General features: G+C 40.2%; 1 protein-coding gene across 3 annotated transcripts in view; it reads left to right on the top strand.

The window, feature by feature from the left end:
• SHROOM2 (shroom family member 2) overlaps positions 1–25,244 on the top strand; it is a 120,469-nt gene extending 95,225 nt beyond the window's left edge. For all 3 annotated transcript variants that reach the window (XM_050332923.1, XM_050332924.1, XM_050332925.1), the window contains 5 exons: positions 6,326–7,075; positions 10,691–11,242; positions 12,150–12,330; positions 17,002–17,274; positions 22,403–25,244. In XM_050332923.1, the coding sequence (XP_050188880.1) occupies positions 6,326–7,075; positions 10,691–11,242; positions 12,150–12,330; positions 17,002–17,274; positions 22,403–22,669 (2,023 nt within the window). In that variant the 3' untranslated portion in view covers positions 22,670–25,244. The remainder of the gene's footprint in view (positions 1–6,325; positions 7,076–10,690; positions 11,243–12,149; positions 12,331–17,001; positions 17,275–22,402) is intronic.
• Positions 25,245–25,824: the final 580 nt, after the last annotated feature.

Genomic DNA, 25,824 nt, shown 5'->3' on the forward strand with positions numbered 1-25,824 from the left:
AATTTTTATGGCTGTATTCCTACTTGCTTTATCTTTTATCATTTATTTTTGATGTGCAGCAGAATGGAGGAAGGGCTTTTGTGTTCTGAACTAAGGAAAGGAAAACATCCCTCCCTCTGCCCTTTCCCACAAGATTCTTCCCTTCTGCATAAAGGTCCCTGTGCTGCTCTAAGAAATTTAATTTTAATTGGATTTGATTTTTATTGTGGGCCCATGCCTTTTGCTGTTACCCATGACTGACTGGCCTACATTCATCCATCAATATAACTTTGTTTAGGTACTGCAGAATTAGAGTGGGTCTGTTGAATTTATTTCTGATTTTCATGAGGAGACAGGTAATATTTTTAGAGAGAGAGAATGAGAGATGAAAACATTGCCATGTGTATGTTGCCATGCAGGCAGGAGAGGAGAGAAATTCTGGTGGGATTGATGGACTTGCAAGCAGCGTCTGTTATCATATTTCACTCTGTGATAAAGCCAGGTGATAATGCAAGGGTTGTTAAGCTAGAGTGACACTTTGCTTTATCACATTGGGTGCAACAACTAAGCTGTATTTACTGTGACTGACTAAACAGATAGCTGCCGTTGAGGCACAGATAATGGTAACAGGCATTCACAGACAGAACTGAAAACCAAGACTCGCATTGTGATAAACGGGTTGTGGTGTAACAGTGATGTGCCATGGGATATACTTTGTGAAATATCGTGCTGGTTTTGTACCTTCAGTTGTCTTCTGAAGTATATCAGGCCTTTCTTTTTTCTTTCCTTTTTTTTGAGAGAGAGAGAGAAAGCATTCTCTCATCATTCATCATTCATTATTCTTTTCACCTTAGCACATGCTTTGGGTTTGGGACTGTTTGCTTCAGTAGTGCTTCCTGGATGGTCATTGCCATCATCTGTCTCTTCAGACCAAGGCAGTGAACAGCTCTGCTTCTTTATAGTGGCTTGTGTGTTGTGCCTCTTCCTGGCATGACTGTTAGGGTACAGCCATCATGGTCATTAAATTACCTGGTTTTTAGAGGGTCCCTTATTCTTTGCATTTGCCTTTGAAGATTTCTAACTAGTTTCATAGCCCAAGTTATCATTTAGAATCCTTGGAGTATGCTTCATGTGTCACTATCTGATGACTTGAGTTGCTGTACTAACTCAGTAGTGATAGTAGACAGAGTGTTCATCAGAAAAATGAACCACTGGTAATGTAATTACCCCAGTATTGGGTGTCAACATTGTGGTGGTGTGCCATCAGTGTCTCCTTGGCATTGCAATCTTGAAACCAATTTAAAGGCTTCAAAACTTTTGGGGTCCTGGAGCCTCTGAAAGAAAAGATGTGTTTGACTCAGATGAGGATTGAGATACTTAATAAAAGTGAGATGTATACATGCAAGTGAAGTACTGACTCAAGTTATAATCCATAGAGAACTTGGGTGTGATTCTAAGTTGGCTAAACAGTTGGCTAGACACAGGTGTTAGTGAGATCTGAGATAGCCCAGCATATCCCACTGGGCTTCCAGCTGCCACCTCTTAGGGGAACGGATGCCTTTGAATCTTTAAAGTTTCTGAAATCTTTGAAGAACCTATGTTGTTGTCTCAAGCAGACTTATACTGTTTAGAAGAAATGACCCATTTTTGTGGACCATTGCAGAAGTGCTTTTGGATCCCACTGTGCCATGTGCCAGGCAAATACACAATGAAAACACAGTTTCAGCACATAAAGTTTGTAGCTGAAAAAGTAACATATTGGCAAGGGCTGTGCCTATAAACAGGATTTTGTCATATGCAAAGACAGTATTTCACAATTACTTTAAGCCACATAATTATCTGTTTCAAGCCAGGTCAGGTCCTTGATCCAGTTTTATGTGAGGCTGTACTGTTAGTACAATGGAGAGAGTGGGAAGACTCAAAATGGCCTAAGAAGGAGGCAGCCTCTTCTGGCAAAATACCTGCATTAGGTCACTTTAAAGGGACTGCAAAACTTTGGCCTTGATTTTGAGGGCATTTTTGTTATTGCAGGGTGAGGACTTTTATGGAGGAGTCATTCTCAGGTATGAAGATAAAGGCCTTTTTCCAATGTAGCTTGTAGTTCTTGAGAAGGAATTTAAATTAAATCAGAAACAGCCACTCCACTTGCTCTCTTTTGCCAGTGAGTTAGTGCAAGACACATTGTTGCTTACATAACTATATTTATGTTTTATAGTGAAACTTTTGCACAGGGGTCAGGTCTGTAACAAATGATACATTTTTCAAATGTTGGCTAATGCATTTTTGTGAAGTTTATCTAGTCTGCTGTGTTGAAGTTGGAGTGTCTTGTGGCACTGTTTGGGTTGGCCTGAAGCATTGCCAAGAAACTGTAAATCAGACAGATAAGAATCAGACACATTTAGTTGATTGAAGTCACTTTCATTTCTTGAGGTACAATATTCAGTCAAATCATTCTACCTCTGTCTAGATTTAGTCAAATCCTGAGTGTGGGGCAAATGAAGGAAATGGTTTGGGATTGTTTTTTATGGCAACCAAAAATGTTATTCTTCTGATAGACATCTATACATAGTGATTCATTTTTGTAATTGCTCATTGACTCCACTGGCAGGTTCCTATTAATGTGTGTGTGTATATGTACATAAATATGGTTTAACTTTCTTGTAAGAGCTTACATTACTGTTATCTGTCTCTGGTTTGTTAGAATAACCTGTTGTATTATTGCTTGGGAGTTTGGGGGTGTCCAGACTGGGGATGAGACTTTGGAGGGTTTTTTCCCAGCTTAGTCTTTATTTGGCCTTTACGTTTCAGTCTTGAGCATGTATGCCCCAGGCTAATGGAGCCAGAAGGAAACAGAGAGGTGTGCTTATCCATTTAGATAGAAAACACTTAGTGCCAGTATGGAGATACACATTCCCACCCCCATGGCAGTAAGTGGTGGTGTGTTGGGTGGCTGTGGCTGTTGTGTGAAACCTGTGAACCACAGAGCAGAGCTCCTCCCTTGCTTACCTGGCCTGTGAGTGCAGAGCCTCTTGTCTCTCCACACAGACCCCCTCTGAGAATACTGAACCCTCTTCTAAAAGAGATTCTCAAAAACATGGAGGACTGGTTTGTGTAATGAAGCAGTGCCTTCTTTTCACTTAAAAGCATACATTGGTTTTCTACCCTGCCCCATTTATATATGGAGGCCCCTATAGCTAAATACCAAAAGCAGATGCAGTAAAAAAGGTTCATGTTAGACTCCTGGACTAGACTCACCCTTACTGAATACCACTTTGTATTAACAAAGACTCTTAATTTCACTTCCTTTGCAGTTCAGGTTAAGTGAGGGGTGTAAGTTGTCTGACAGTCCAAGTTGTAACATCATGGCATGCCAGGGGTGGGGAATGTGGTGTGAGCCACCTGTTCTGTTGCCTCAGAAAGGCTCTTGTGTTTGGGGAATTGTGGCATTGTATTATGGGGATGGGGGAGATTTGGGTTTGAAGATAACTAGGAGTTTAATGTTTTTGATGTTGACTGGTTTGTTATCTAGAATGAAAACAGTAATTAAGTCAATTGTCATGTTTTCAGGTGACTTAAAACTGTTCTTTCTCTCTCATTTTGTGATGCTTGATTATAAATGATAAATTCCTTTCAGTGGTATGTTATCCTTGCATAATGCTATGAGCCTCATTTCCAAACCAGCTGTATTCTGGGCACTTTATTACATGATGCACCAGCAGATGTAAAGCAGCTTAGTGGACTTCTTGGTATTGATAATAATGTAACGCCTTTACAGGTTCTTGCCACTGTGTTCTCCTGGGGCTTGAAACTTCTTTTCTTTTCCTCCTTTCTGAACAGTAAGCTTGAATGTCTCTAAAATAATGTGACAAGCATGTTTTGCATGAGGGTCCACTCACACTGAATGCAAACTAGCCTCAGTGTTGAATGTAGCCACCACCTTTCCTCAGACCATTATCTGTGACACTGCAAAACTTTTGATTAATTTTGTGGAAGCTATATGAGGCACATCTGTAATCTCTGAATTGTATCTCCATGTTGCAAACGTGGCATCTCTAAATGTCTCTGTGCTGTAATTCTTTTATTTCCTTTTGCTCAGTTTTGGAAGGTAACAGGACTACCAAAGCATTCAATGCTTCTGAGGCAGGGTTATATATATATATTTATATATATATATATATGTATATAGGTTACATGTTTTGGATATGCAGATGTGTCATATTGGTGGTGTACTCTGTCCTGTTTGCTTCCACCAGCACTCCCGCTCCCAATGTGCATGCCAAGTTCATAGCATACTTTGCAATTGGCTGAGGTAATGCATGTGATTGAAGTCTTTGAGACATTTTGTGCCATACCCTTGATTCTTCTGTGCACCTGAGCGCATCTATTACTTTGTCTTATGTTATGGCTTATGGATGTGAAGATGAATAGGGAGGCCTGAAGAATTTTTGCATGGGTTAACTAGAAGAAAATTGTGCTCTTCATGGGTTATGTCAACAATGAAAAATGCTGATCATAACACAATATTTCATACTTTAGGCCTGCAATCTTCATTTGGTAAATATTTCAATTAAAATTAGTGGAGCTATTTACAGACCTGGTTTTGTTTACATCGAACTCACTAGGGAAAACCAGCTGACTCTTTAAATGCCACACAACCAAATCTGAATAGCATTGTCTTTATGGCCTTTTATATAATTTTTTACTTCATAAAACTGTCCTTCATCTAGTGTTAAAATAGGATTCAATACATACTGATTGGTAAAACAGAATTGACTCTAAATTTGTCAGATGACTTGAAATTGTCTGAACCAACTGCTCTTTGGTAAGAACAACATGAAGAGACCTGAATGTCAACAACACTAATCTCCTCATTCATGTTAAATTGAAAATTTACCCGCTAAAATTGAATTTTAAGATTTAGCACTCCACATGAGAGAGAGAGAGAGAGATTGTGTATGTGACTGTTCAGGAATCCACATCTAATCAGTTGTCTTTCTACAATACTTAATTTTAAATATTTGTTTTAATTTAATTAAAACAGTAATGCAGTGTATAATTACTCCATTTTTTTTCTTGAATTTATAATAGATTTTAAGCTATTAGTTATTTTATGTGCTTTTATCTCAAATTTTGTTTTCCTACGCAATGGTCTTAACTGCCTGTAGGCATTCTCAAAACTGGTACAGTGATATTAATAAGATGTTTCCATTGAAAATTCAAGTCCGGGAAAGATGCCTCTTTCACAATCCCCTCAAAAGAAAGCTTGGGCAGTACAGTCTACAGGGTTACTATTTAAAAATACAGAGACCAGTGCTGTCAGTAGCATAAATGATATTAGTAGCTCTCTGAAGCCTTTTACTTCTTTGTTGCAGCTTCTTTTTTAAGCTCACAGTGTCTCTCCAGCATCCTTTAAGCAGAGAGCAAACCTGTCTCCTCTTAGGGCTCCAGAGGTACTTTTTTTTGCTGCCTTCTGTTCCTTTCCCAGTTTGTCCTTATCTGGTGAGCACAAATGTACTACCTGTTTTGTGGCAAAGTACAAGCCTGGAGCTGCAAAAGCCTGTTTCTTGACTAGAGAAAGAGAGTGTAAAATTAGAATAAAACCAAAAGTATTTTTAAGATAAGGTTTTTTGGCTATTGTTTGTCATTTGTGCTGACAGGGTAAAAGAAGTTCAAGTTTAAAATAAGGAAAATACTATCTTTTCTAAATTTCCGTTTCTCTCTTAGTTTCAGGAGATCCTAATTTTCCATTTCCCAGTTTTTTAGCTTTAGCAAACATTTTGTTTGCACTTGTTTCATTTTTCAGCAGTTATACAAAAATTCAACCTCCAGATTTGTAATTAAAGTCCATGGTATTCAATTCATATTTAAAAATTACACTAGAGTAAGTAGTTTTGCACCTAGGTAAGAAACTTGTTTCTCACACTTTGTTACGGCCTCTGGAGCAAAAAGAGAATTAAATTTTAGTATTAGGATTCCTCTTCAGGAGACAGCTGTATTTTCTACCAACATTTGGACATCTGATTGTGCCACAGGAGGTGTGCTGTGCATTTGACTAAGCCATGCCCACTGCAGTGCCTCAGGTTACCTGAACGTTGTGTTGTGTCCTGTGGTGCTCCATACCCTAATTTAACCTGACATTATGTTTAGACTCATCACATTAAATTAGGTACCCTGTGTGTTGCCATATACGAGAGGATGTTTTTGTGCTGTACAGTTACCATAGGTTGGAGGAATTGGTGTTAAATGTTGGATGTGATCTCAGTGTTCAAGGGTCCTGAGTTGGGGTGGTAGCCTTGCTCTGAAGGAAGTGAATCAGCAGCATCTAACAACGTGTTCTTTTCTCTAGGCAAGCTGACACTGGGGCCCTAAGGGAAAACTCACAAGAGAAGAGGGATCAGCTGGACCAGAATTTAGGCCAGAAGTGGAAGGCATCTGTCAGACCTTTGCATGTGCAAGAACCTACAGTTCTGCCTCTCGAGAGTCGGGGCAGGTCTGGGACCTTGCCCAGTGATTACAGATACTCTCAGGAAAACGTGAGTGAGAGGAGCAAAGATCGTAGCCTGCCTCATCTCCCCTGCTCTGAGCCACAGACCTTAAACGAGAACCACTCCTGTCTGTCCCGGGGCAAAGGAGAGGAAAACCATAGGATAGAGCCGGTGCTGCTGAACAAGAAGCGTGGACCTGCTCCTCAGAGGCCACCACCACCTAAAATAGATAAATACAGGCGACCAGATAATTCTGCACCATCACTTGGCACCTCTTCTGAATCTCTGCTGGCAGCAACCAGCCAACCCTTTCTGTCCTCATCCCCCAGCTCTGCCGAAGTCTTTACTGGTCACTCCTCTCTCTCTCAGAGTCCTGCAGCTTTCAATGGAAAACTGAAGAGTGCTAATCCACAGCAGCTCCAGCAAGTGTCATCCACAGAGAATGTTTGTCAGCACTTAGAAGGAAAAACTAACCTTAGGTCTGAGTCTTCCAAGTATCGGTATCTTCAAAATCCTGGCATGGAGTCATCAAGGTCTCCTTCTCCCCAGTTTGCACCACAGAAGCTCACTGATAAACCTCCTGTGTCCGTACAGGATGACAACCCAGCCAGGTACTAGATGTAACTCCTTTATTATATTAACACTTTTTGGCCAGTTAGATCTCATTAATGTTGTCTGTTCATTTTCTTTACACACCCTTCAAGTTCATTAAGTGTGAGCCATTGCAGCATGTCCTAAAGAGACCAAAGACTCGTGTAAAATTGCATTTGGTGCCATTTATGTCCTTCAACTGGTTCATGGTTTCTTTAGTTGACTCTTGCTTCTCAGTTGTTACAGCTGATGGTAGGAAATGCAAGGGAGGGATTCTAAAGGATTTTCCACTGTAAGTCCAGGCAAAATCAGAAGATTACCTGTTATCATTACCCCTTCCCAAATCTGTATATAAATATGAATTGGTTTAGGGACAAAGCAGATGTGGGAAGGGAAGCTGGATCCTTTGGGAGAACATCTGTTTTGAAAACACACACAGTAACATGCACTGCCAACTCATGACTGTTTTTGTGATACTTTTACAATGAAATGTGGTACTCTGGGTAGTCTGTGAAGGGTTCCACAGCACTTTGTGTTGACATGGACTGAAGACTCAGCACAAGATAAACTCAGAATTAGACAAACCAACTGAAATTAATTAGTTGCTGTGTCTGTCATATACTGCTAACGTCATGAAAGGTTATTCTCCCATAAGATAACAAACTCTTCCAGGAAGCGAAGGAATCTTGGTTTTAAATTTTTCAGCACTATAATTCATGGTTAAAGAACAAAAACAAAGCCTCTGAGCTGAATTCATGCAGAGGGTGCTTCTCTGAGCAAAAGTAGTTGGTGTAGTTTTTCTCTAGTCTAATGCAAATGGTTGAACAGACTCAATCATGCTGTTTTCCAGTGTGCCTTATGACATAGAAAACCTGAATCACTTTTTTTTTCCTAAATAGGCCTTGATGTTTTTCCTTTTATGATTGGAGGAAAAAATGAGATTTCACCCTGTAGTGTTTTTAACATGAAGTAATAATATAATTTATAATGAAAAGTGCAACATGCCATGTGAACCCTAGCATCCATGTGCTAAGGTAGTGACAGTAATGACTTCCTTAATGTATTGCTTTATGAATAGCTACTAAGGATGCATAGAAAGGTAATTGTATTTATCCTTCCTTTTTGCTAGCTTTAATGTTGAAATGAGCACTGAGGTGTGCCTAATTATATGCCCATATCTGAATGATAATATACTTACCCTGCAAATCTTCTGATAACATTCAAAATTTTTAGGGCCGGACAGCTCTTGTCCTTGGTTAATAATTAAATTGCTCACTAAAATAGGTTTGGCCAAAAAAGCCAGGCATGGGGGCCAAACCTCTGAACTTTCTATAAGGTATTTATTTCATATGTTTAAAATATGTTAAGTAGATTTACCTTGATATTCAGTTAATCTGACTGGGTTTATTATGTCAGTTGGCTTCTTGCATATGAGATTTTGGACATGTTAGTTTGCATGCTGTGGGCAGCTGATGTTTGATGATGTCAGCATGGAACTGGGTGCTCTTCTTTAAGAAAGGTGCCTTGTTTATCAACAGGCCTAAGTGAGTGAGTGTGCAGGGTTTCCTGCAGCATTTTAGGGAGAACCATGTGGTGCGGGGAAATACTGACCATGTGCAGAACCCAGCTATTGCCGAAGACAACTGTTTAGCAATAACAAAGATGAAAAGAGTGCATCAGTGTGTGTATATCAATAGATTTCCAGTAAACCTACGCTCAGGTCAAGGAGTGACTGTGTTTGTGGTTAGGCTGAAGCTTTGGAATGTCCACAAGCGGAGTTGCTACAAGTCAAAATTTCATGCTGCCTTTCCACAAATGGAAAACCTTCAGAAATCAGGAGGATAGTGGTTGCAGAAACAGAATTTTTGGAGCACCTGGTGTTGAACTGTCTTTGGTCTTATTGAAATCACTTGATTTGATGGTGACTTAAATATCTGGAAAATCTTTGACTAGGCTGAGAGGAATGCACTCAGAGTCTCAGAACAGATGCTGGGCATTTTAGGTGAAGAATTGCAGTCAGCTCACTTCTTTTCCAGTTGCCCCCCACACACTTATGCACTCATATTTCCCCCAGATTCCAAGATGTGTTCCTCTTGACAGTCTGGTGGAGTTGAAAAGGTGTGGGTTTTATTTAAAAACAAGAAAAAGAAAAGGCTGGGGTTGTGTCAGGCCACTTGCCCAGCTCTGCTGCAGTCAGGAGAGCCCATGTCTGCAGCCAGGGAGCTGGGACTGATCAGTGGGCATGGGGGTGAGCTCTTTAAAATGACAGTCACCTTGAATGAAAACAACCTAACTGAAATGGGAGTGGGGAGGTTCAGCATGAGCTGAAAAACCCACTCCAAATTTGGATTAGTATGCCAAAGCATGTCTACAAAGCACTTGTGAAAAGTGAATACCTACTGGGAGGGTTGCACATTCATTCAGAGACAAATATACCTTTAAAATACAGGATACAGCCTTTGAAAAATACAAAGTCTAACAGATTCTGCTATTACCAACAATCAAAAACTATAAGCTTACTTTTAAGGAAAGTGACGCTGTAGTATGTCTTGGTCACTTATCTGAAAGGCAGCGAGCTACTCAGCCAGATGAAACCAGATATTTTAGCTAGTAGGCAATGTTCCTTTACTTCCTGTAGAGCTTCCAAACCCACATTATGACAATAATTTTAAACTTTCTGCAAATTCAGAACCACCAAACTAGACTTCAGTTTTGTATATGGTTTACGTACAGTACAGCTGCTTCTGTAATGTTATTTAACATGTTAACTCAAATTTTTGAATTGGACAGTATCCTCCTCTTTAAATAACTTTCCTTACTGAATGGCTAAGTGCCACTTATGGTTCTTTGTGCTATGTTCTACAGAATTTTTACTATAAGCTTCCCATAAAAGGAGTATCCAGAATTGTGTGTTGTCCTCTTCAGTGACCGGTTTTTCTTCTTTAAGTGGAAAACCAGGACACTATGGTGGGATCTATTTATTAAACTTCTATATCATGTGTAATGTTATAAATAAAGATTTTTTTTTTAATCATATAATTAAGTTTTGAATGATTTCCAGGGTTTCCATGTGTGATTATTTGTTACTCTTGTAGCTCAGCAAAGGCCTAGCCTGCGGGATGCTTCCATCTGGTCTGTTGTCTCTTCCCTTGGAAGCGCTGAGAATTGATGTGAGGGCACAAACTCCCCAGGCAGCTAAACTGCCTGTCAGGCCAAAAACCGAGGCTGCTGTTGGATGTGTGTGAGTCAGTGAGGTTGAGCTCGAGGTGTGTTTTCCTCTATATGTGTGGCAACAAAGGAGTAAAAGGTGGTTCAGCAGCACTGCCTGAAATCTGGGGCCTGGATGCTGAGATTGGACCCTCATGTTCATGGAAACAAACATAAGTCCTGTATCATGAGTATTGTGCAAGACTGCTTAGGACTTAAGTCTTAGGACTACTTACAGATGAACTAATAATACTATTTAAAACGTGTGGACAGAAAACATGCAGACTTAGGGTTAGACACAGTGCAAGGCATATTCCATTACTTTGGTCTGGTTTTTTTTCATATTTGGACTTCCCCTCTGATTTGGAGATGTGAATTGAGATGTAAGGTTCTTCCATTTCTAAAGATGAATTTTGTTTATTTTCCAGAATTGAAAGGGTTATAGACAACAATACTACGGTGAAAATGGTTCCCATCAAAATAGTTCATTCTGAGAGCAACGCAGAGAAGGAGAGTCGGCAGAGTCTTGTCAGTACTATGGAGCCTCCTGCTTTACCCAGTGGTTTGGAAAAGGACCAGATTAAAACACTCAGCACTTCTGAGCAGTCCTATTCCCGATTCTGTGCTTACACCAGGCAAGGTGTAGAACCAGAGCTAGAAGCCAGAACCAAACCAGCTGACCCTCAACCAGCTGAAGAACCTGGGAGCAACTTGAAGGACAGCAATGCTGCCACACAAGCAGCCAGCTATGTAAAGGCCAAAGAAAAGAGCTTCGAAGACTGGAAGTCAGAAGAACTTGCCAGAGAGATTGTGGGAAGAGATAAATCTCTAGCAGACATATTAGATCCTAATGTGAAAATCAAAACAACAATGGATCTGATGGTTGGTATATTCCCTAAAGATGAACATCTCCTAGAAGAAGCTCAGCAACGCAGGAAGCTCCTGCCAAAAGTTCCTTCTCCAAAAATTTCAGAAGAGAAGTGAGTATTATTTTATGTAAGCTAGTGTATCCTTGTAAGCTTCTTTCCAAAGTGTGCCAATATTCCTGTGGGGCTGAAGGTGAGGTTCTTCCTACTATTGAGATTTGGGTCTTTTGTAAGACTTTTTCACCAGAATATTAGTCAAGCATTATCTACTAACAATGCCATTAACGACAGAAACAGAACAATGTTGTACAATATGAAAAATTTCCGAACAAGTAGTTGAAAACCATTATTTGACAACTTAAGGAAAAATTAATATTTCCCATTTCATAGTGATTATATATTGTGCCAAAGTCATCCAGTCTAGTATCTGGATAGAGAATATTCAAGCCTTTTTTATGTGATGAAAATTTACAAAGACAGCTTGAAGCAGGCATGAGGCATTTCCTGGAATTGAATGAGATCAAAGTAAGAAAAAAATTAAATTCCTTCCATGTTGATGTCCCATGGTTTTTGTTTTCTTGATACAAGTTATCAGATAAGTTGTAGCCTTCTAGAGAAGTCAGTGTGTCATGTGGTAATCAAAAAGTTAATACTTATGTTACGTTGTAGTGTCCCACATTTGGCAGTCTGAAAGGATACTCTCTATGACACTGGAGGTCTTCATAGGACTTTGTAAAATGTAACTTTGGATTTTGTTTCCAGATGAGGTAGCTTAGATCCACTTCACCTCTTGTAGTGGTGAAAGGTCTTCTGTACAACTTCAGTCTTAGCTTTTACTGGTCGCGTACTGAGTTGATATAAATTTTCTTTACAGACAGCATTTATTTGTCCTGTTTGCAGAGGTAATGGCTTTCTGTTGAACCCCCTGCTTCCTCGGTGAAATGATGGCTCTAAAAGATTGTCCTTTCTTTTCATTGATTAGTGTGTAAAGCAGTTAATGAAAGTTTTGACTTTTCCCCAGGAAAGAGGAGCAGAGCGTGCCGTCTGCCATCTCCCTGACAACCAATTCTACTTACTACAGCACATCTGCACCAAAGGCAGAGCTGCTGATTAAAATGAAGGACATGCAGGAGCAGCAGCAACAGCAGCAGAGTGAGGATGATTCTGAAGATGAGCTGGATCACGACTTGTCAGAGAAGAAGGTAAAAACGTTTCTAAAAGCGTAACGGGACACATTTGTTAGGTTAAACACCCCTCAATAAAAGCCCTTTTAGAGGTACAGGATGACTTAGAAAAATCAGGTGAGCGTTTGTGGGTTTTTTTAAGTTTTTGGGGGTGAATTAAATGTCCAACTGCGAATTCAGGAATTAGGTGCTTCTTGCAATTTGATGCAGGTTTTGGAAAGTCTCAACAGGAGAAGTTTTGGGGAGGTTATTTTGAAATATCAATTTCCATTTGAGGTTCTTCTGCGTTTCTCACACTTACTAGGTACAAAGAAACACCAGTATGTATCCCACTGTAGCTGGTGGTGGTTTTAGTTGTTCCATTCTTTGGAAATTTATGTGCAGGGATTGGGTTTGTCTCAAGAGAAAAGGAACATACACACACATCCCTCTTCATTTTTATTTTTTTTTCTCCCCATTTATTTCTATGAGCAGCAAACCACTTGGCCCTCCATTTTTCCTACTTCCCAAATTAATAACCATTGTGGGAGATAGCTAATCAGCTTGGTGGATTCAGTGGAACTTACTCATCACAGAGGAGGCAGCCTTCTCCACTCTTGTTTCTCCCCATCCTTAGGTGTTTTATTTCTGATAGAAGGTCAACATAATCCCCATGATATTAAAATGACGATCTGACATTTCTGTGGTTTGAGGAAGTGGTGTCCTATGTTAAAATCATTGCACTCATCTCAATAGTGATTTGGCTCAAAATATTTTAATCAGACACCCCAGTACAGATAAACTGGAAGAAATGGTCTGTTTGATCAAGTAACGTAGTGTAGTTTACCTCTGTTTACATAAACCAGTAATGCAGTGGTGTGCAGACCTTTTCTGTTGAAGTCAGCTCTCTGCTTAATAATCAGCTGTCAGGGTGTACTTGATAATCCAGTCCCACAGACACATCTTTTAATAATTACGGATATACTTAGTTATATATACTTATACTAAGAATGAGAGATTTCATAGAAGATTCCCATCTCTGGTTCAGTGCAGGAGTGGCTGCCACTATATTTGAGGGGGCTGTTGTGTTTTCTGTTACCTCTGTTTTATTTTAACCTCCCTCTGCCGCCTCTGCATTGCACAGTTCAATACGCCATACATTGCCAGGGGCATGGTGTGTCTGCAACAGGAGGCCTTCCTTTACCCTCCTGCTCCACAGCCACTGAATCCAACAGATGTACTATTTAGAAAAATTAGGATTTTCCTTAATTTTAAGTATAATTATTTTATCTGGTGCCACACATAATGATCACATTTATGATTTTTGCAAGAATTAGTTTCATTCTCATTAATGTAGGAGAGGGAAAACTGAACCTTTCTTGTTTGCCCAACAAACTAAATACTAAAACTTTTATAAGCAAAAGTACCATTTATTTGTGTTGGTTTCTTAACAGGAGAATCATGTTTACCCTTTTCATACTCTTCTATCCATCCCCCCAGCTTCAGTTGCACAACACTAACCATAAGAGAGAAAATTGTTCATGAAGAACTTTTAGCAGAACTCTCCCATCTTCTCTAAGTACACATGTTGTTGCAGCCACACACACACTGCTGCTCACTTCTCTCCCTGCTCCTCCCCATGCAGTACGATGGAGCACTCAGTTCAGTGGGCTTTCATCATGGATCTTGTCAGAAAACATATAAAACTCATGGTAAGTGGGTCAAGGCATCTTTTATGAAACAGAGTATATAGCTTGGCCCAGCTTCATGTATTTGGCAACAGTTTAACAAGGGATCGTTAAGGACTTGAACACTTTACCACTTTACTTATTTTAGAGGGGGCATACACCCAGAACCTGTTATTTGATTCCTAGAAACTGGGCAGTTCTGTTATGAGATATCTTAATTGCAGTCCACTGTGGAATGATTGCAGTATTTGTCATTCTCTGCTTTGCAAACCAGAAATGTGTGGTGCTTCTTTTTTTACTTTTGAAATAAGTAAAGGAATTTCATATAGAGTTGTTCATTTTTTTAGTTTTATTTTTGGTCGATCCCTGTATTCCCAGCTAGCAGGAATAGAATGTATTTGTCTCATGTACTGAGTTTAATGTAGTTTGCCACAATTATAAAATACTGATCAGATGTTGAAGGTGCTGTAAGAGTGTTTTTTGTAGTAACGAAAATCTATGTGTGACTGAGTAGGAAGTTTCCCCTTTGCTTGTAGGAAAGTTTTGACAGCTTCTGAAGAGTATAAAAATAATTGAAGAGTACCAAGTTTTTTCTGGTTTTAGGCTTGAACTCATTAGGAATGGGGTGGTGAGCTGAGAGCAGAGGATAATTTATGTAAAGCATACCAAGCAGCGAACCACCTGAGCAGCACTCTGCTGAGCTACTTTCTGTGTTGCTAGTCAGATCAGCAAGAATTACTGGGGAAAAAATAGGTTTTATTATTTCCTTGTATACTGGTACAGAAGTCACAGCTATAAATTATTCATCTGCCAGTTTCAAGATGTAGATTGCAGCTCTTCTGGCTCAACAGATACTAAACACAATACAGGTTTTCTGCTGGTTAGCAAAAGCAGAATGAGCACACGGTTACTGCATACAGAGGCTGTTTCATCTGGGTAGGAGGCAATCGGGGATCATAATCCAATTCTTAATAGATATGACAGGCTTAGTATTTATGGCCTTCTCACCTGCAAAATCAGTCCCTTAGAGGCTGGCTTAGGATGCTTGGGGACACCTAAACATGATGTTACTGGGAAAATGGCTTCTTTCTCTTTTTGAGAGACAGAAACTGAGAGAGCTGATCTGGACTGTCAGATCAGATCAGTAAATATGGAGCACACATACGGCTTTTTTTTCCATTAGAGAAAGTTGCAGCACAGCTGCAGAAGTGAAAAACTTGAAATAATAACATAGGGCACAATGGTATCCTGTTGTGTTTTAAATGGTGAAACAGCAGCATAGTGCATGTCATCTGAGGGAAATGGGAGCGTAGCACTGTGACCTACATAATCCAAATCAAACTGCATTTGCATTGAGGGAAGGGGGGGAAATCAAATCCTGCAGATTAATCAGTCAGTAAAGCAGGCATCTGTAGAACTGCTTACTACCTTAATCTTTCGGGCACCCGAACTAACAGATAGCCCAAATCCTGCTTAACCTGGACTGAGTACATTAAATCAAAAAGGAGAAAACCAGTGTGGATAATCCATGGGTTGAATTTCTACTTTCAAAAAGGCTGCTGAATTTTCAGGGTGTAGTTGCTTTCTGTTAAGATGGCAGACTGGTTTTTTTGGGGTTTTTTTTGTTCCCAAAATAAATTGGCAATGACTATTCAGTGGCAGCTGCTATCAGTATGTTTCTCAGTAATCACTAAGGCTTGTAATCAGATTTGCATATAGAAACCAGAGTTCCTAAAGAATGCCATAAGTAATTAAAAAAAAAAAAAAAAAAAAGGCAATGGGTACTGTGAAATAATGACCGTTTTAAAGGATGTAATTTTCATTCAGAAATTGCACTGAGGTGTATGTTTAGAGAATGCTTTGGGAATTTTTTTTTTTTACCTGAAATTAGCTGAAGACCAAATAGGCATCTACATTTAAATGAATGAGGCATTTTTAGGGTGTGGTTCATCTCATGTTAAGGTAGATAACTAACTGAATTGACTTCCACCCTTTGTGCACAAGTGAGAGCTGGTGGGTGGCTGAGGACCAGGACTTCTTACCCAAATGCAGGGAAGTAACTGGGCAGCACAGATTGACCACAGGTTCACTTGAGGGAGAAGATATGCATTCTTTGTCTGGTTCTGCCTGTGATGCACCTGACATGTTTTTTCTAAGGCAGTGCATGTGCTTCTCAGGCAGTGGGGGACTATAGTACAGAAGCCCCTCCCAAACTGCAAGTGAGGTGGTATATCCACCTGGCACGGGACAGTGGCAGCCAGAGACTCTTGTTTGGTCCTTTGGCAGAGCGACTTTGCACAGCTTTGGACAGGGCTGCTTTGTACGATACAGTGGCTTTTGTTCCTGTTCTGTGCCATAGGGATTATGATTTCCCTACAGAAATGTTGGAAGGCACTGTTATCGCTAAGATTTTCTCTGAGTGGAAGGGTTGCTGTTGGAGGAACACTAATATTATGCAAAAAAGAAAAAAAGGCTGCACAGTGCCCTAGTTTTAACTGCATCACATGGAAAATACAGGACTGTGTTTTTGGTACTGTGTATGTTCCTAAGTGCAGTTCTTCAGCAAGGTGTTATGGACCTGGTATTTAGAGAGATCAGCACACTTGTAGCAAATGTGGGTAGAGCCCTTCTCAAATCTTCGTTTGCGAAGCCTAGCCATGATGATGATTTAGAGAGAAAAGGGTGTGCTGTGCTTTATACTGTTCCATAGCAGGCTTTGAAGCTGTTTAAAGAAGAAGCAGGAATGCTTGTTGATGGGGTGGAATTCCTTCATCTTTTGCAACCAAGGTAATTTGCTTTAATACAGGTCTCAGGCTGAGCATTGTAGAGCTGTGTCCTGAACCTTTGAATCCAGAGGTATAGACCTTAGACATATACTTAGTTATGTATTTATTTGTAATACACTCACTGTCAAAGCCTCATGGGAATTTAAAATGTATTAAAGTGCCAGCTGACATGAGTTTCAAAAGTAGGGAAAAATACAGTAGTGCTAATAAATTCTTATCTCCTTTATTTTCCACAGCAAGAACTTATTGACAGCATTAGCAGGAAGCTGCAGGTGCTGAGAGAAGCACGGGAGACACTTCTGGAAGACATCCAAGCAAACAATATTCTGGGGGAGGAGGTAGAGGCCATTGTGAAAGAAGTTTGCAAACCAAATGAGTTTGACAAATTCAAGATGTTTATTGGTGACCTTGACAAAGTGGTTAACCTCCTGCTGTCACTGTCCGGTCGTCTGGCCCGCGTGGAAAATGCCCTTAATAACCTGGATGACAGCACTGCTCCAGAAGAACGGGTGAGAAAAGCCAACAATAATATTGCTGCATTTAGTGAAGCTGGTGTGGGGGGTTTTGTTTGGTTTTGTTTATCTAAATTGCAGAGCTCAAGAGGAGGGATAATGAGTGGATAAATCTCATCAGGCCATTTGTTTTAGATTTCTTAAAACTTTTCTCTTTACCTTGGTTTTCTTGGAATACTAAAACTACAAGTGGCTTGCTAAGAAAAGTGGGTTAGGGGTGCACCATACTGGAAAACAGACTTCGTGGCAAAAGTTAAAGAAAGAGGGGGTCTCCTGATGAAAGCACAGAAGGGAGGCAAACAAAAAGTATTCTAACAATTCAAGATGGGAAAAGGAGTGTTCGTGTTGTAATGCACCTTATGGACTTCTTTATACTCAACGATCTTGATACAAATCTGGAAGGTTGATACAAAGAAAGCATTTCTCGGCTACTACAGCTTCCTCCATAATGCCCAGCAAGGAACAAAAGCAATCAAAACCAGAGGAGGGTGCTGCAGAGGGTAGGCATTGCAAAAAGAATTTTTTACTAGAAAACATGTTTTACACATGCAGAATAGCCTGGTAGTGATGTGGAGGAATCCCATAGATGTAAAAATTTCAGGAGAAGGAACATTCAAGGTGCCCTTACCTCCTGGATCCCACCTCTGCTTGCAGCAGTTTGTTTATCTTCGAATCCCATCAGGCCTTAGCTGGGAAGAAGATAGCTGGCAATGCAGATACCCACTGAAGGAGAGATGTAAATATGTGTGAAACTTAGGCTAAAATAAATAGTGAGGGTGGAGGGTGTTTGTGTGTCAAGTGATTTTAACTTCTACGGTTTAATGAATGTGAAGTAGGATTTTTGGCTTGTAGCTGTGGACTGAAATGCCAACAGTCCACCTAAGTGTTGTAACAGAATTTTTTCCACAGGCTGTGGCTTCATGGTGTGTTTGTTCAGCCACTGTTTCACCCATAAGAACCAGTCAGGGCTGGGACTAATCTGAAGCTGTGCTTTTGCTGTTTGGACCTAACATACTTGTTTAATGGCAGTTCAGCCCCCTCTCTGACTGAGGTGAAGGGAAGGTATTTGACAGCTTATTAGAGGGCAGATCAAAGTTTCTGGCACTTAAAGAAATTTAATCCCTCATTAGACTTTTTTTAAATGTGGTTGCAGTTGCCTAATGGGGAAAGAGCTACCAGATGATATGTGTATATAGGAAACACAGTTTGAGAGCTGTGATAAAAATAGCTTACTGGCTAGGTCTGGAAAAGGAAGGTGGTGAGGAGGTGGTATAGTAAGGACAGTCAGAAATTGTCTGTGTGCTCTGCTGTCAAATTTATACTGACAGAAGTCCAAATCCCTAACGTATTTTAATCTCCATTCATCTTCTCATCCACTGACAGCGAAGTCTTGCCATAGTAGCATCAGAAACCCATCAGAAATCATCAGGAGAGATCCATCCAGAGGTGGATTGAGACTAGACCTGGAAAGAAAGACTTGGGGGTGTTTGTGGATTCCTCGACAATGTGCCCTTGCAGTTCAGAGAGCCAAATATGCCCTGGGCTGCATCACCAGCAGGGTGAGGGAGGGGATTCTGCTCTTGTGAGACCCTACCTGGAGTTCTGCATCCAGCTCTGGGGCCCACAACACAAGAAAGACGTTGACCATGTCCATGGAACATGTCCAGAGGAGGCCACTAAAAGTTGATCAGAGGGCTGGAGCCACCTGTCCTATGAAGACAGAGAGAGAACTGGGGCTGTTCAGTCCAGAGAAGAAAATACCAGGGAGATCTTAGAGCAACCTTCCAGTACCTAAGGGGAGCTTACAAGAGGGCTGGAGAGGGACTTTTTACAAGGTCATGTAGCAATAATACAAGGGGAGATGGCCTTAAGTTGAAGGAGGGCAGGTTTAGATTAGATATTAGGAAGAAATTCTTTACTGAGGGGTGGTGAGGCACTGGAACAGGTTGTCCAAAGAGGCTGTAGACTCCCCATCCCTGGAAATGTTCAAGATGAGGTTGGATGGGGCTTTGAGCAACGTGGTCTTGTGAAAGGTGTTCCTACCCATGACAGGGAGGTTGGAACTAGATGATCTTTAAGGTCTCTTCCAACCCAAACCATTCTATAGTTCTATGAAATATATCTAGAAGTGTTGGTCAGAGATGCTTCTCAGATGGATCACGTCCTGGGGTATTTTGACTACAAATCATGTAGAGTTACATGTGCATTTCTTGGAATTTGGACTGGTACTTGTGGCTTTTTTGGTTGTCCTTTAGTATCTCGTAGGTCAAATGATAATATTTGGTGAACCACTAATGTACCATACAAACAAAACAGAGGATTTTACTTCCATCCCTGGGGATCATATCACTGATTTTGTTTTTTTTTTTTGGCTGATGTTGTCTAATAAATATTGCTCTGATAGCTTTCCATTTTCTAGGAATCAGCAGCAGCTTAGCAGATTTTCTGAACAGTCAAATTTTCTGAACCAGTCAAATAATCACTGCTGAATCAACTTCTGACCATTAGATGCTCTGTCACAGGTCTTTTTTTGCCACAGGGAACAGTGTCAGGTATTTCAAGTTTAGCTTCTGGAAGGGGCTTCATCAGAAAGAGCCCCCTCCGTTCCACACAGCAAGGCCAGTGACTTCTCATTACTTGTCCTGTGTGTTGAGAACACTGAAGCACTGAACCAGCAGTGAATCCACAGAGGTGATCAGGTGCCTAGACCATCCAGACTTGCAAGAGCAGGGACAAGTACCAAGGATAGTCATTTAGGAACTGGATCCTGGGAAATCAGATACGTGGAGAGAGTTCACCTTTGTATGGCTGTGGTTCAAAATAGCAAACAGCTCTTGAGAAAGATTCTCAATAGAAAGAGTGAAAGATTGTTCTATCAGAGGAGCTTCAGATAGCTGATGTTGGCTGGGGCTTCAGAGCAGTGATAACTGCGAAAAAACTCTTCTGCACTCTGCTTGGCTTTAGTTGGTTGAAGATGGTCAAATGAAACCATCTGACATCATTTACTCTGTTAGCCTGGGTGAGCCATTTACCCATTGCTCAGAGAACCTCCTCAAGAATGGTGATTTGAGCCTGTTACAATATATTTCACTTTACCCTTCAAAACAGGTTTTCTGGTGTCAGTCATCTTTGACAGAGGTAAAAACAAATTCAAGAGGTATCTCATCTGCTTTTGTCCTTTCTGCATCCCACTTTTTCCTTAGGTTTTCCCTAAACCTCCACAAGGACAGAGGTACTAAGGTGTCATGCAGAGTTCATAACATAAGTAGTGTTTGCTTTTATTGAACGTACCGCGTTATTTATGTTCATCTGAAAGTCACACCATAGGCTTGGTAGAAGAAACCATGCGACTTAAATCTCAGGAACTGCCACGAAGGACTAAACATCTGACTGTTCTTGTATCTGTTGACAATGATAACAAGTGGCTTGAAAAACAGAGCTGTGTCATCACAGGGCTATGGAGGTAACTCTACAACTGAGGTACCAGCTGGTTGATATGTGCCCTCTTGTGTTCATCAAACTCTGTCTAGTTCTGTTGCTGCTGCTCAGCGTACACACTGGCAAGGCTACCCTGGAGAGCAGTGTAGCCACACTCCCTGGGCCTGTCTGCTGGTTGTCCTGGTGAATTTAGGAGAACTGTAGTTCCATCTCTTTGCAGCAGATAGTTCTGATTACAACTTGCAGTGGGATTTTTTTTTCCCCTGGCATAAGCTCAAAGGGAGATTAAACTGTGTTTTTTCTAATAGTGTGTGATTTCTGTGACTTGTCTTCCTTAGCTGTCTTGAATCCTGAGTTTATCTAGGCTGTGTATTTTATGTACATTGAGAGCACAAATCTGAAAACATTTTACTCTTGAGCTTTGGACTGTCTGTAGAAAAAGAGGCAGCACAGGATATGTGTGCAGCTCTGGCAGGTAGGTTTATTAAAGCTGAGTGGTCTGTATCCTCCTTTGTCTTGTTCTTCCATCTTAAGAGCCCCGGTTATATAGTCTGCAAAAACACTTCTCTATAAATCCTTGAGGCTTATTAAATAGCATGTGTGATTTAACAGAAAGTGCAAATGAATAAAATGGATGCGTTTGTTTGAACAGACTGAGGTTTATTTAAAGTAAGCTTCTCAAAGAGAATTCGTCTCTGAAGCAAAGCTAAAAGTTACGGATTGGTATCTCTTAGGGGCACTTTTTAATTAAGTTCAGGAGTTTCTACAGTAATTCCAGCCATGCACTGTCACTGGAAAAAGGCAATCACTTCTAGGCAGACATCTGAAAAAGGTCAGATTAATGATGCTCCTTTTCTTTCCATACGCTGCTAAAGGAGTGTAGCTGAATGATTCAAATGGGACTCAGACAGGTTGACTGTGTAAGCAGGGGGAGAGGAACCTCAGCCTCCTTGCTTGTATTTGTGAATGGAATGGACAGCACAGCTGCTGTCCTCTGCTGTCCTCTTTCCTTGTGTGTTTCTCCATTCAATCTCCCTTTTTCCTATTTTGTCTCTTGTGAAGCCACAGAGCAGAAAGTTTACAGCCCTTTCTGGTGAATAATGCTTTTTTTTTTTTTTTAATTTTTTGCTTCACTTCTGTTCTCTTGCCTCAGCTTTCTTTCTTGCTTATGTCTGAAGACCACACGACTTCACTTCTCATAGGGAAGGCGTGTGGATGCAGCAGAATTGCTAAGTACAGTATCAGAAGCTGTGTAAGAACAAATCGCTCTTGTTGGACAGACAAGTTGGTCTGGTTCTGGGTTCTGTTACCGCAGCTGTCAGTGCTGTGTAGTGAAGGTGTAAGACATTGCTGAGTGAAGTCTTAATTTGAAGAACTGTTTTTCAAAGGCAACTGTATTTTATACAACTATTTTGAACTATTAAATAGTAAAGGAATCTTTGAGGTAATTGCTATTGAGGCCATTAGAAAGTAATGGTGCATCTTTCATTGATTTACTACATTTTTTTCTGTTTCTTAATGCATTTTGTTAGAATAAACTTAAAGGATCACTCCTTTTCTATCTTTCTAAATATTCAGGAAAGTCTTTGTCTTTGCAGATAAAACAGACTTGAGACTTAAACACTGAAGCTGTTGTCCCAGCCTAGTGAACCCGGTGAATTTCTAACTCTTTTTCTTTTCTCCCAAGCGGACATTGGTAGATAAGCAAAAGCTGCTGACACAGCAACATGAAGATGCAAAGGAGCTGAAGGAGAACCTGGATCGCCGAGAGCGCATTGTCTTTGACATTTTGGCAAACTACTTGAGTGAGGAGAACTTAGCAGACTATGAGCACTTTGTGAAAATGAAGTCGGCCCTGATCATTGAGCAGCGGGAGCTTGAGGACAAGATCAAGCTGGGGGAAGAACAGCTGAAGTGTCTGACCGACAGCCTCCAACCCGAGCGGCTCAAATGAGGGGACTTCTTTGACCAATCATGTGAAAAATGGGAAAGAAGGAAGGGAAGGGGATGGGTTCCAAGTATACAAACAAGTATCTTGGGTTGCCTGAGTGTCTGGTAGAGAAACAAGTGCACAAGAGAAAAATAGCTCTCACAACAGCAATAACACTCTTTCATTTTTTTTGGAATGATGTATTTAATTTTTTAGGACACATTTTTATTGCTGGACTCTACAGCTGTTTCTCATTGCCTAACTTGCAGAAAGCTCCACAGAAAAGGACAGACTCTTAACCTTTCTGCTCAGTGTGTTCAAAGTCTGTGGCAGTTGTGCATGCGAACAATGACTTTTAGAATAGGCTGTATACTTTCTTTATGTTCAGATGCTGCACAGACTGCTGGGAAACCCAACAGCAATTCATGAATGCACACAAATTTAGAAGCTCTACATTTAGTGGGGTTTTTTTGGGGTTTTTTGTTTGTTTTTTTTTTTTAAGACACATTAAGTAGGGGAAGCGTGTATCTTATAGCTAATATATTCAGGTTGCTGAAATGTAGTGTCACTCTGATCCTGTGGCATCAGACACTTTTTTGTAATGTTGTATATAGAGTGGCACTTTCCCCTTGCAGAAAATAACTTTAGGATCAGTTTCAGTTAAACACTTTTTAAACAGCTTGCAAATCACCTAATGGCTACCTTGCTGAAGATTTTTTTTTTAAATTATTTTGCAAGACATATTTGTACACCCTTTTAATGCAGTGCAAGTGATTTTCTTTACCAAGTTGTACTTGATTTAAGAAACAGGCTGGAAGTACTGTGCTGATTTTGATCAAAACATTTTTCATCTAAATTATTTAGAAGGCTCATTTGCTCTTTCTTGTGCTTTTTATGCATGTTTTTATTATTCTTCCCCCAAACCCACAACCCTTCATGAAAATAAATGTGGGTTAAGGACACTGCTTTCCTTTTGATTGCTCAACAGTGTGATGGTTTTATAGAGACAGTTAAGTTCTATTGAAGTTGACCTACATAATGCTGATCATTCCTCTTTCTCAGACTACCGAATGCAATATAAACACTTCTGCCTTGTAAATATTGTGCATTACTTGGAGCAACTCTGCTTTGTAACTGTGAACAGAAGTGGGGCTGTTTGTTTGTGTTTTCCATTGCACAGTAATAAGCAGAGGATGGTAGTTCACAGTATCAGATTACTGCTTGTGTTCTCCTAATACTGCCGTTGGCTTATAACAGATGATTTCCAGTAGCTCCAAAAAGAGGTGCTAACTCATGTTTTAGTGCAGTTATGCTCACTTGCTTAGGTGCCTACAGAGAAATTCTGTAGTGTCTAAATGTCACATTCTGTGATAAGATAAAGTTTTGCAGACAAAGTCTTGGGTGACTTTGTGTATATGCCATTTACATTGTAGTAAGGAAAACATTTCTCTCTCCTCAGACAAATAGGTTCCCCAACAAGCCATTTTCAAGGCTGATGTGGATGCCAGTCTGTAGCTAAACTGGTTGGAAATCCAAGTAGTCAGCTGTTGAAAAGAGAGAAGAGACTTCTTCCCACTACTCCTGCAGTATGGCAGCATTCACAAGAGTTTTTCTGTCTTTCTTACCTAAATCCTCTCTTTTGTGGGGAGAGAACTGGAGAGGTGCTGATCAGTGAATTCCTTGCGAGCTGGGGAGCAAAAAGTCCTCTGGAACCAGCTCCTTTACAAACAGGTGCAAACATTAAAAGGACTGTTGCCCCCTGCCCCCACCTTATAGTGCACTACTTTGTATAACCTGGACCAAATCTTTAATTAAATGATGTTGATGTGTATCAGTTGAGGTCAAATGGAGCTACCATCTTACAAGACCTACAGCTGACCTTAGTTTCTCCCTCCTAGTTCAGAAATGTAGTCTTCTGACATCTCACAGTTATATGCTGCTATGTTCCTAGGACAAGTGATCCCTTTGTCCTTAAACTTATCCCTTAACCATAACAGACCCAAAACTAAACATAAATTATGCTTGTCTTTTAGCTTGGAGAAAAGTGTGCATTGTTTTATCTGTGGCATTTTAAAAATTTTACATATTGTGGTTACTCTGAAATGTGTATGTGAAATGTGAATAATAATATAATTGCAATGTGTTTGTATACAGTACTTCGAGTTAGATCTCTGATAAAAGGTAGCAATATTGTGAAAGCTGTATCTATTATCCTTTTCACAGAACAGTTGTGTAGACACCATTTCCTTTCCTTCTTTAAAACTCTTGACCTCTAAACCTCTCACCCTAGGAAAGCTGAAGGTGGTTGCCTCCCAATGTTATATGTAAATCTGTAAATAGCTATATTGTTGCTTTTTGGAAAAATCTGGTGCTAATGTTTTGCCTTTGGCATCCTGGGGATGGCTGTTCCTTCATCCTTTGTTGTTCTCAATTCTAGATCTCCTTGTATAGTGAAAAGTTTCCACAAGGCTTCTTCAACTGTTTGGATCCTGCAGCCCAGAGTGAAAATGTACAGTTTTCCTGCCTGACACTTAACACGTACCTACTGACAAATGGTATTGCTTGACTTTGAGAAAAATAAACTGTATATTTCAATGTAGAGTTACTCTCTGTGTACAGTTTTAATGTCAAAAGCCACTGCTTTGCTTGGCAGTGTTGGCCATCTCATAGCGCCTGTCAACAGTGCTTTGAGCTTATAAATGCCAGGCCAGTTATCTCATGGTCTGAAGTCGCTTGTTGTCTTTTTGCAACTTATTTCACCTGCTGAGTAATCAATTGATCATTCTCAAGTTCCCTCTGTAAGTACCAGAAATGTGTTCATGTCTATCTAGTATTTTAAGTGTATGAATAGGAGATGGCACAAAGGAAAATGTGTTATGAAGTAGATGAAATAAATCAGTCTTTCACTACTTATAGGGTACATACCAGGGAAGCAGTTTAGGCTTTTCCACTTAGGCAGTTACACTCTTCCAGCTTCATCCCATGTTTAGAGTGGATACCTCGTATATCAGTGATGCTCAAGATTTTTTGCAAGAACAGATCATTGTGAACTCTCCAACTCTAACAGACTTCCACAGAAACTATTTAATTTCAAATTAATGGGGTTTCTCAGATTAATTGCATAATCTTCTGCTTTATTGGGAAACACTGCCAAGTGTGCCTAAATTCTTACTGGAGGT

The sequence above is a fragment of the Myiozetetes cayanensis genome, unplaced genomic scaffold (genome assembly GCF_022539395.1).
Source record: "Myiozetetes cayanensis isolate MyiCay16 unplaced genomic scaffold, myiCay2020 scf5-8, whole genome shotgun sequence".
Lineage (NCBI taxonomy): Eukaryota > Metazoa > Chordata > Aves > Passeriformes > Tyrannidae > Myiozetetes > Myiozetetes cayanensis.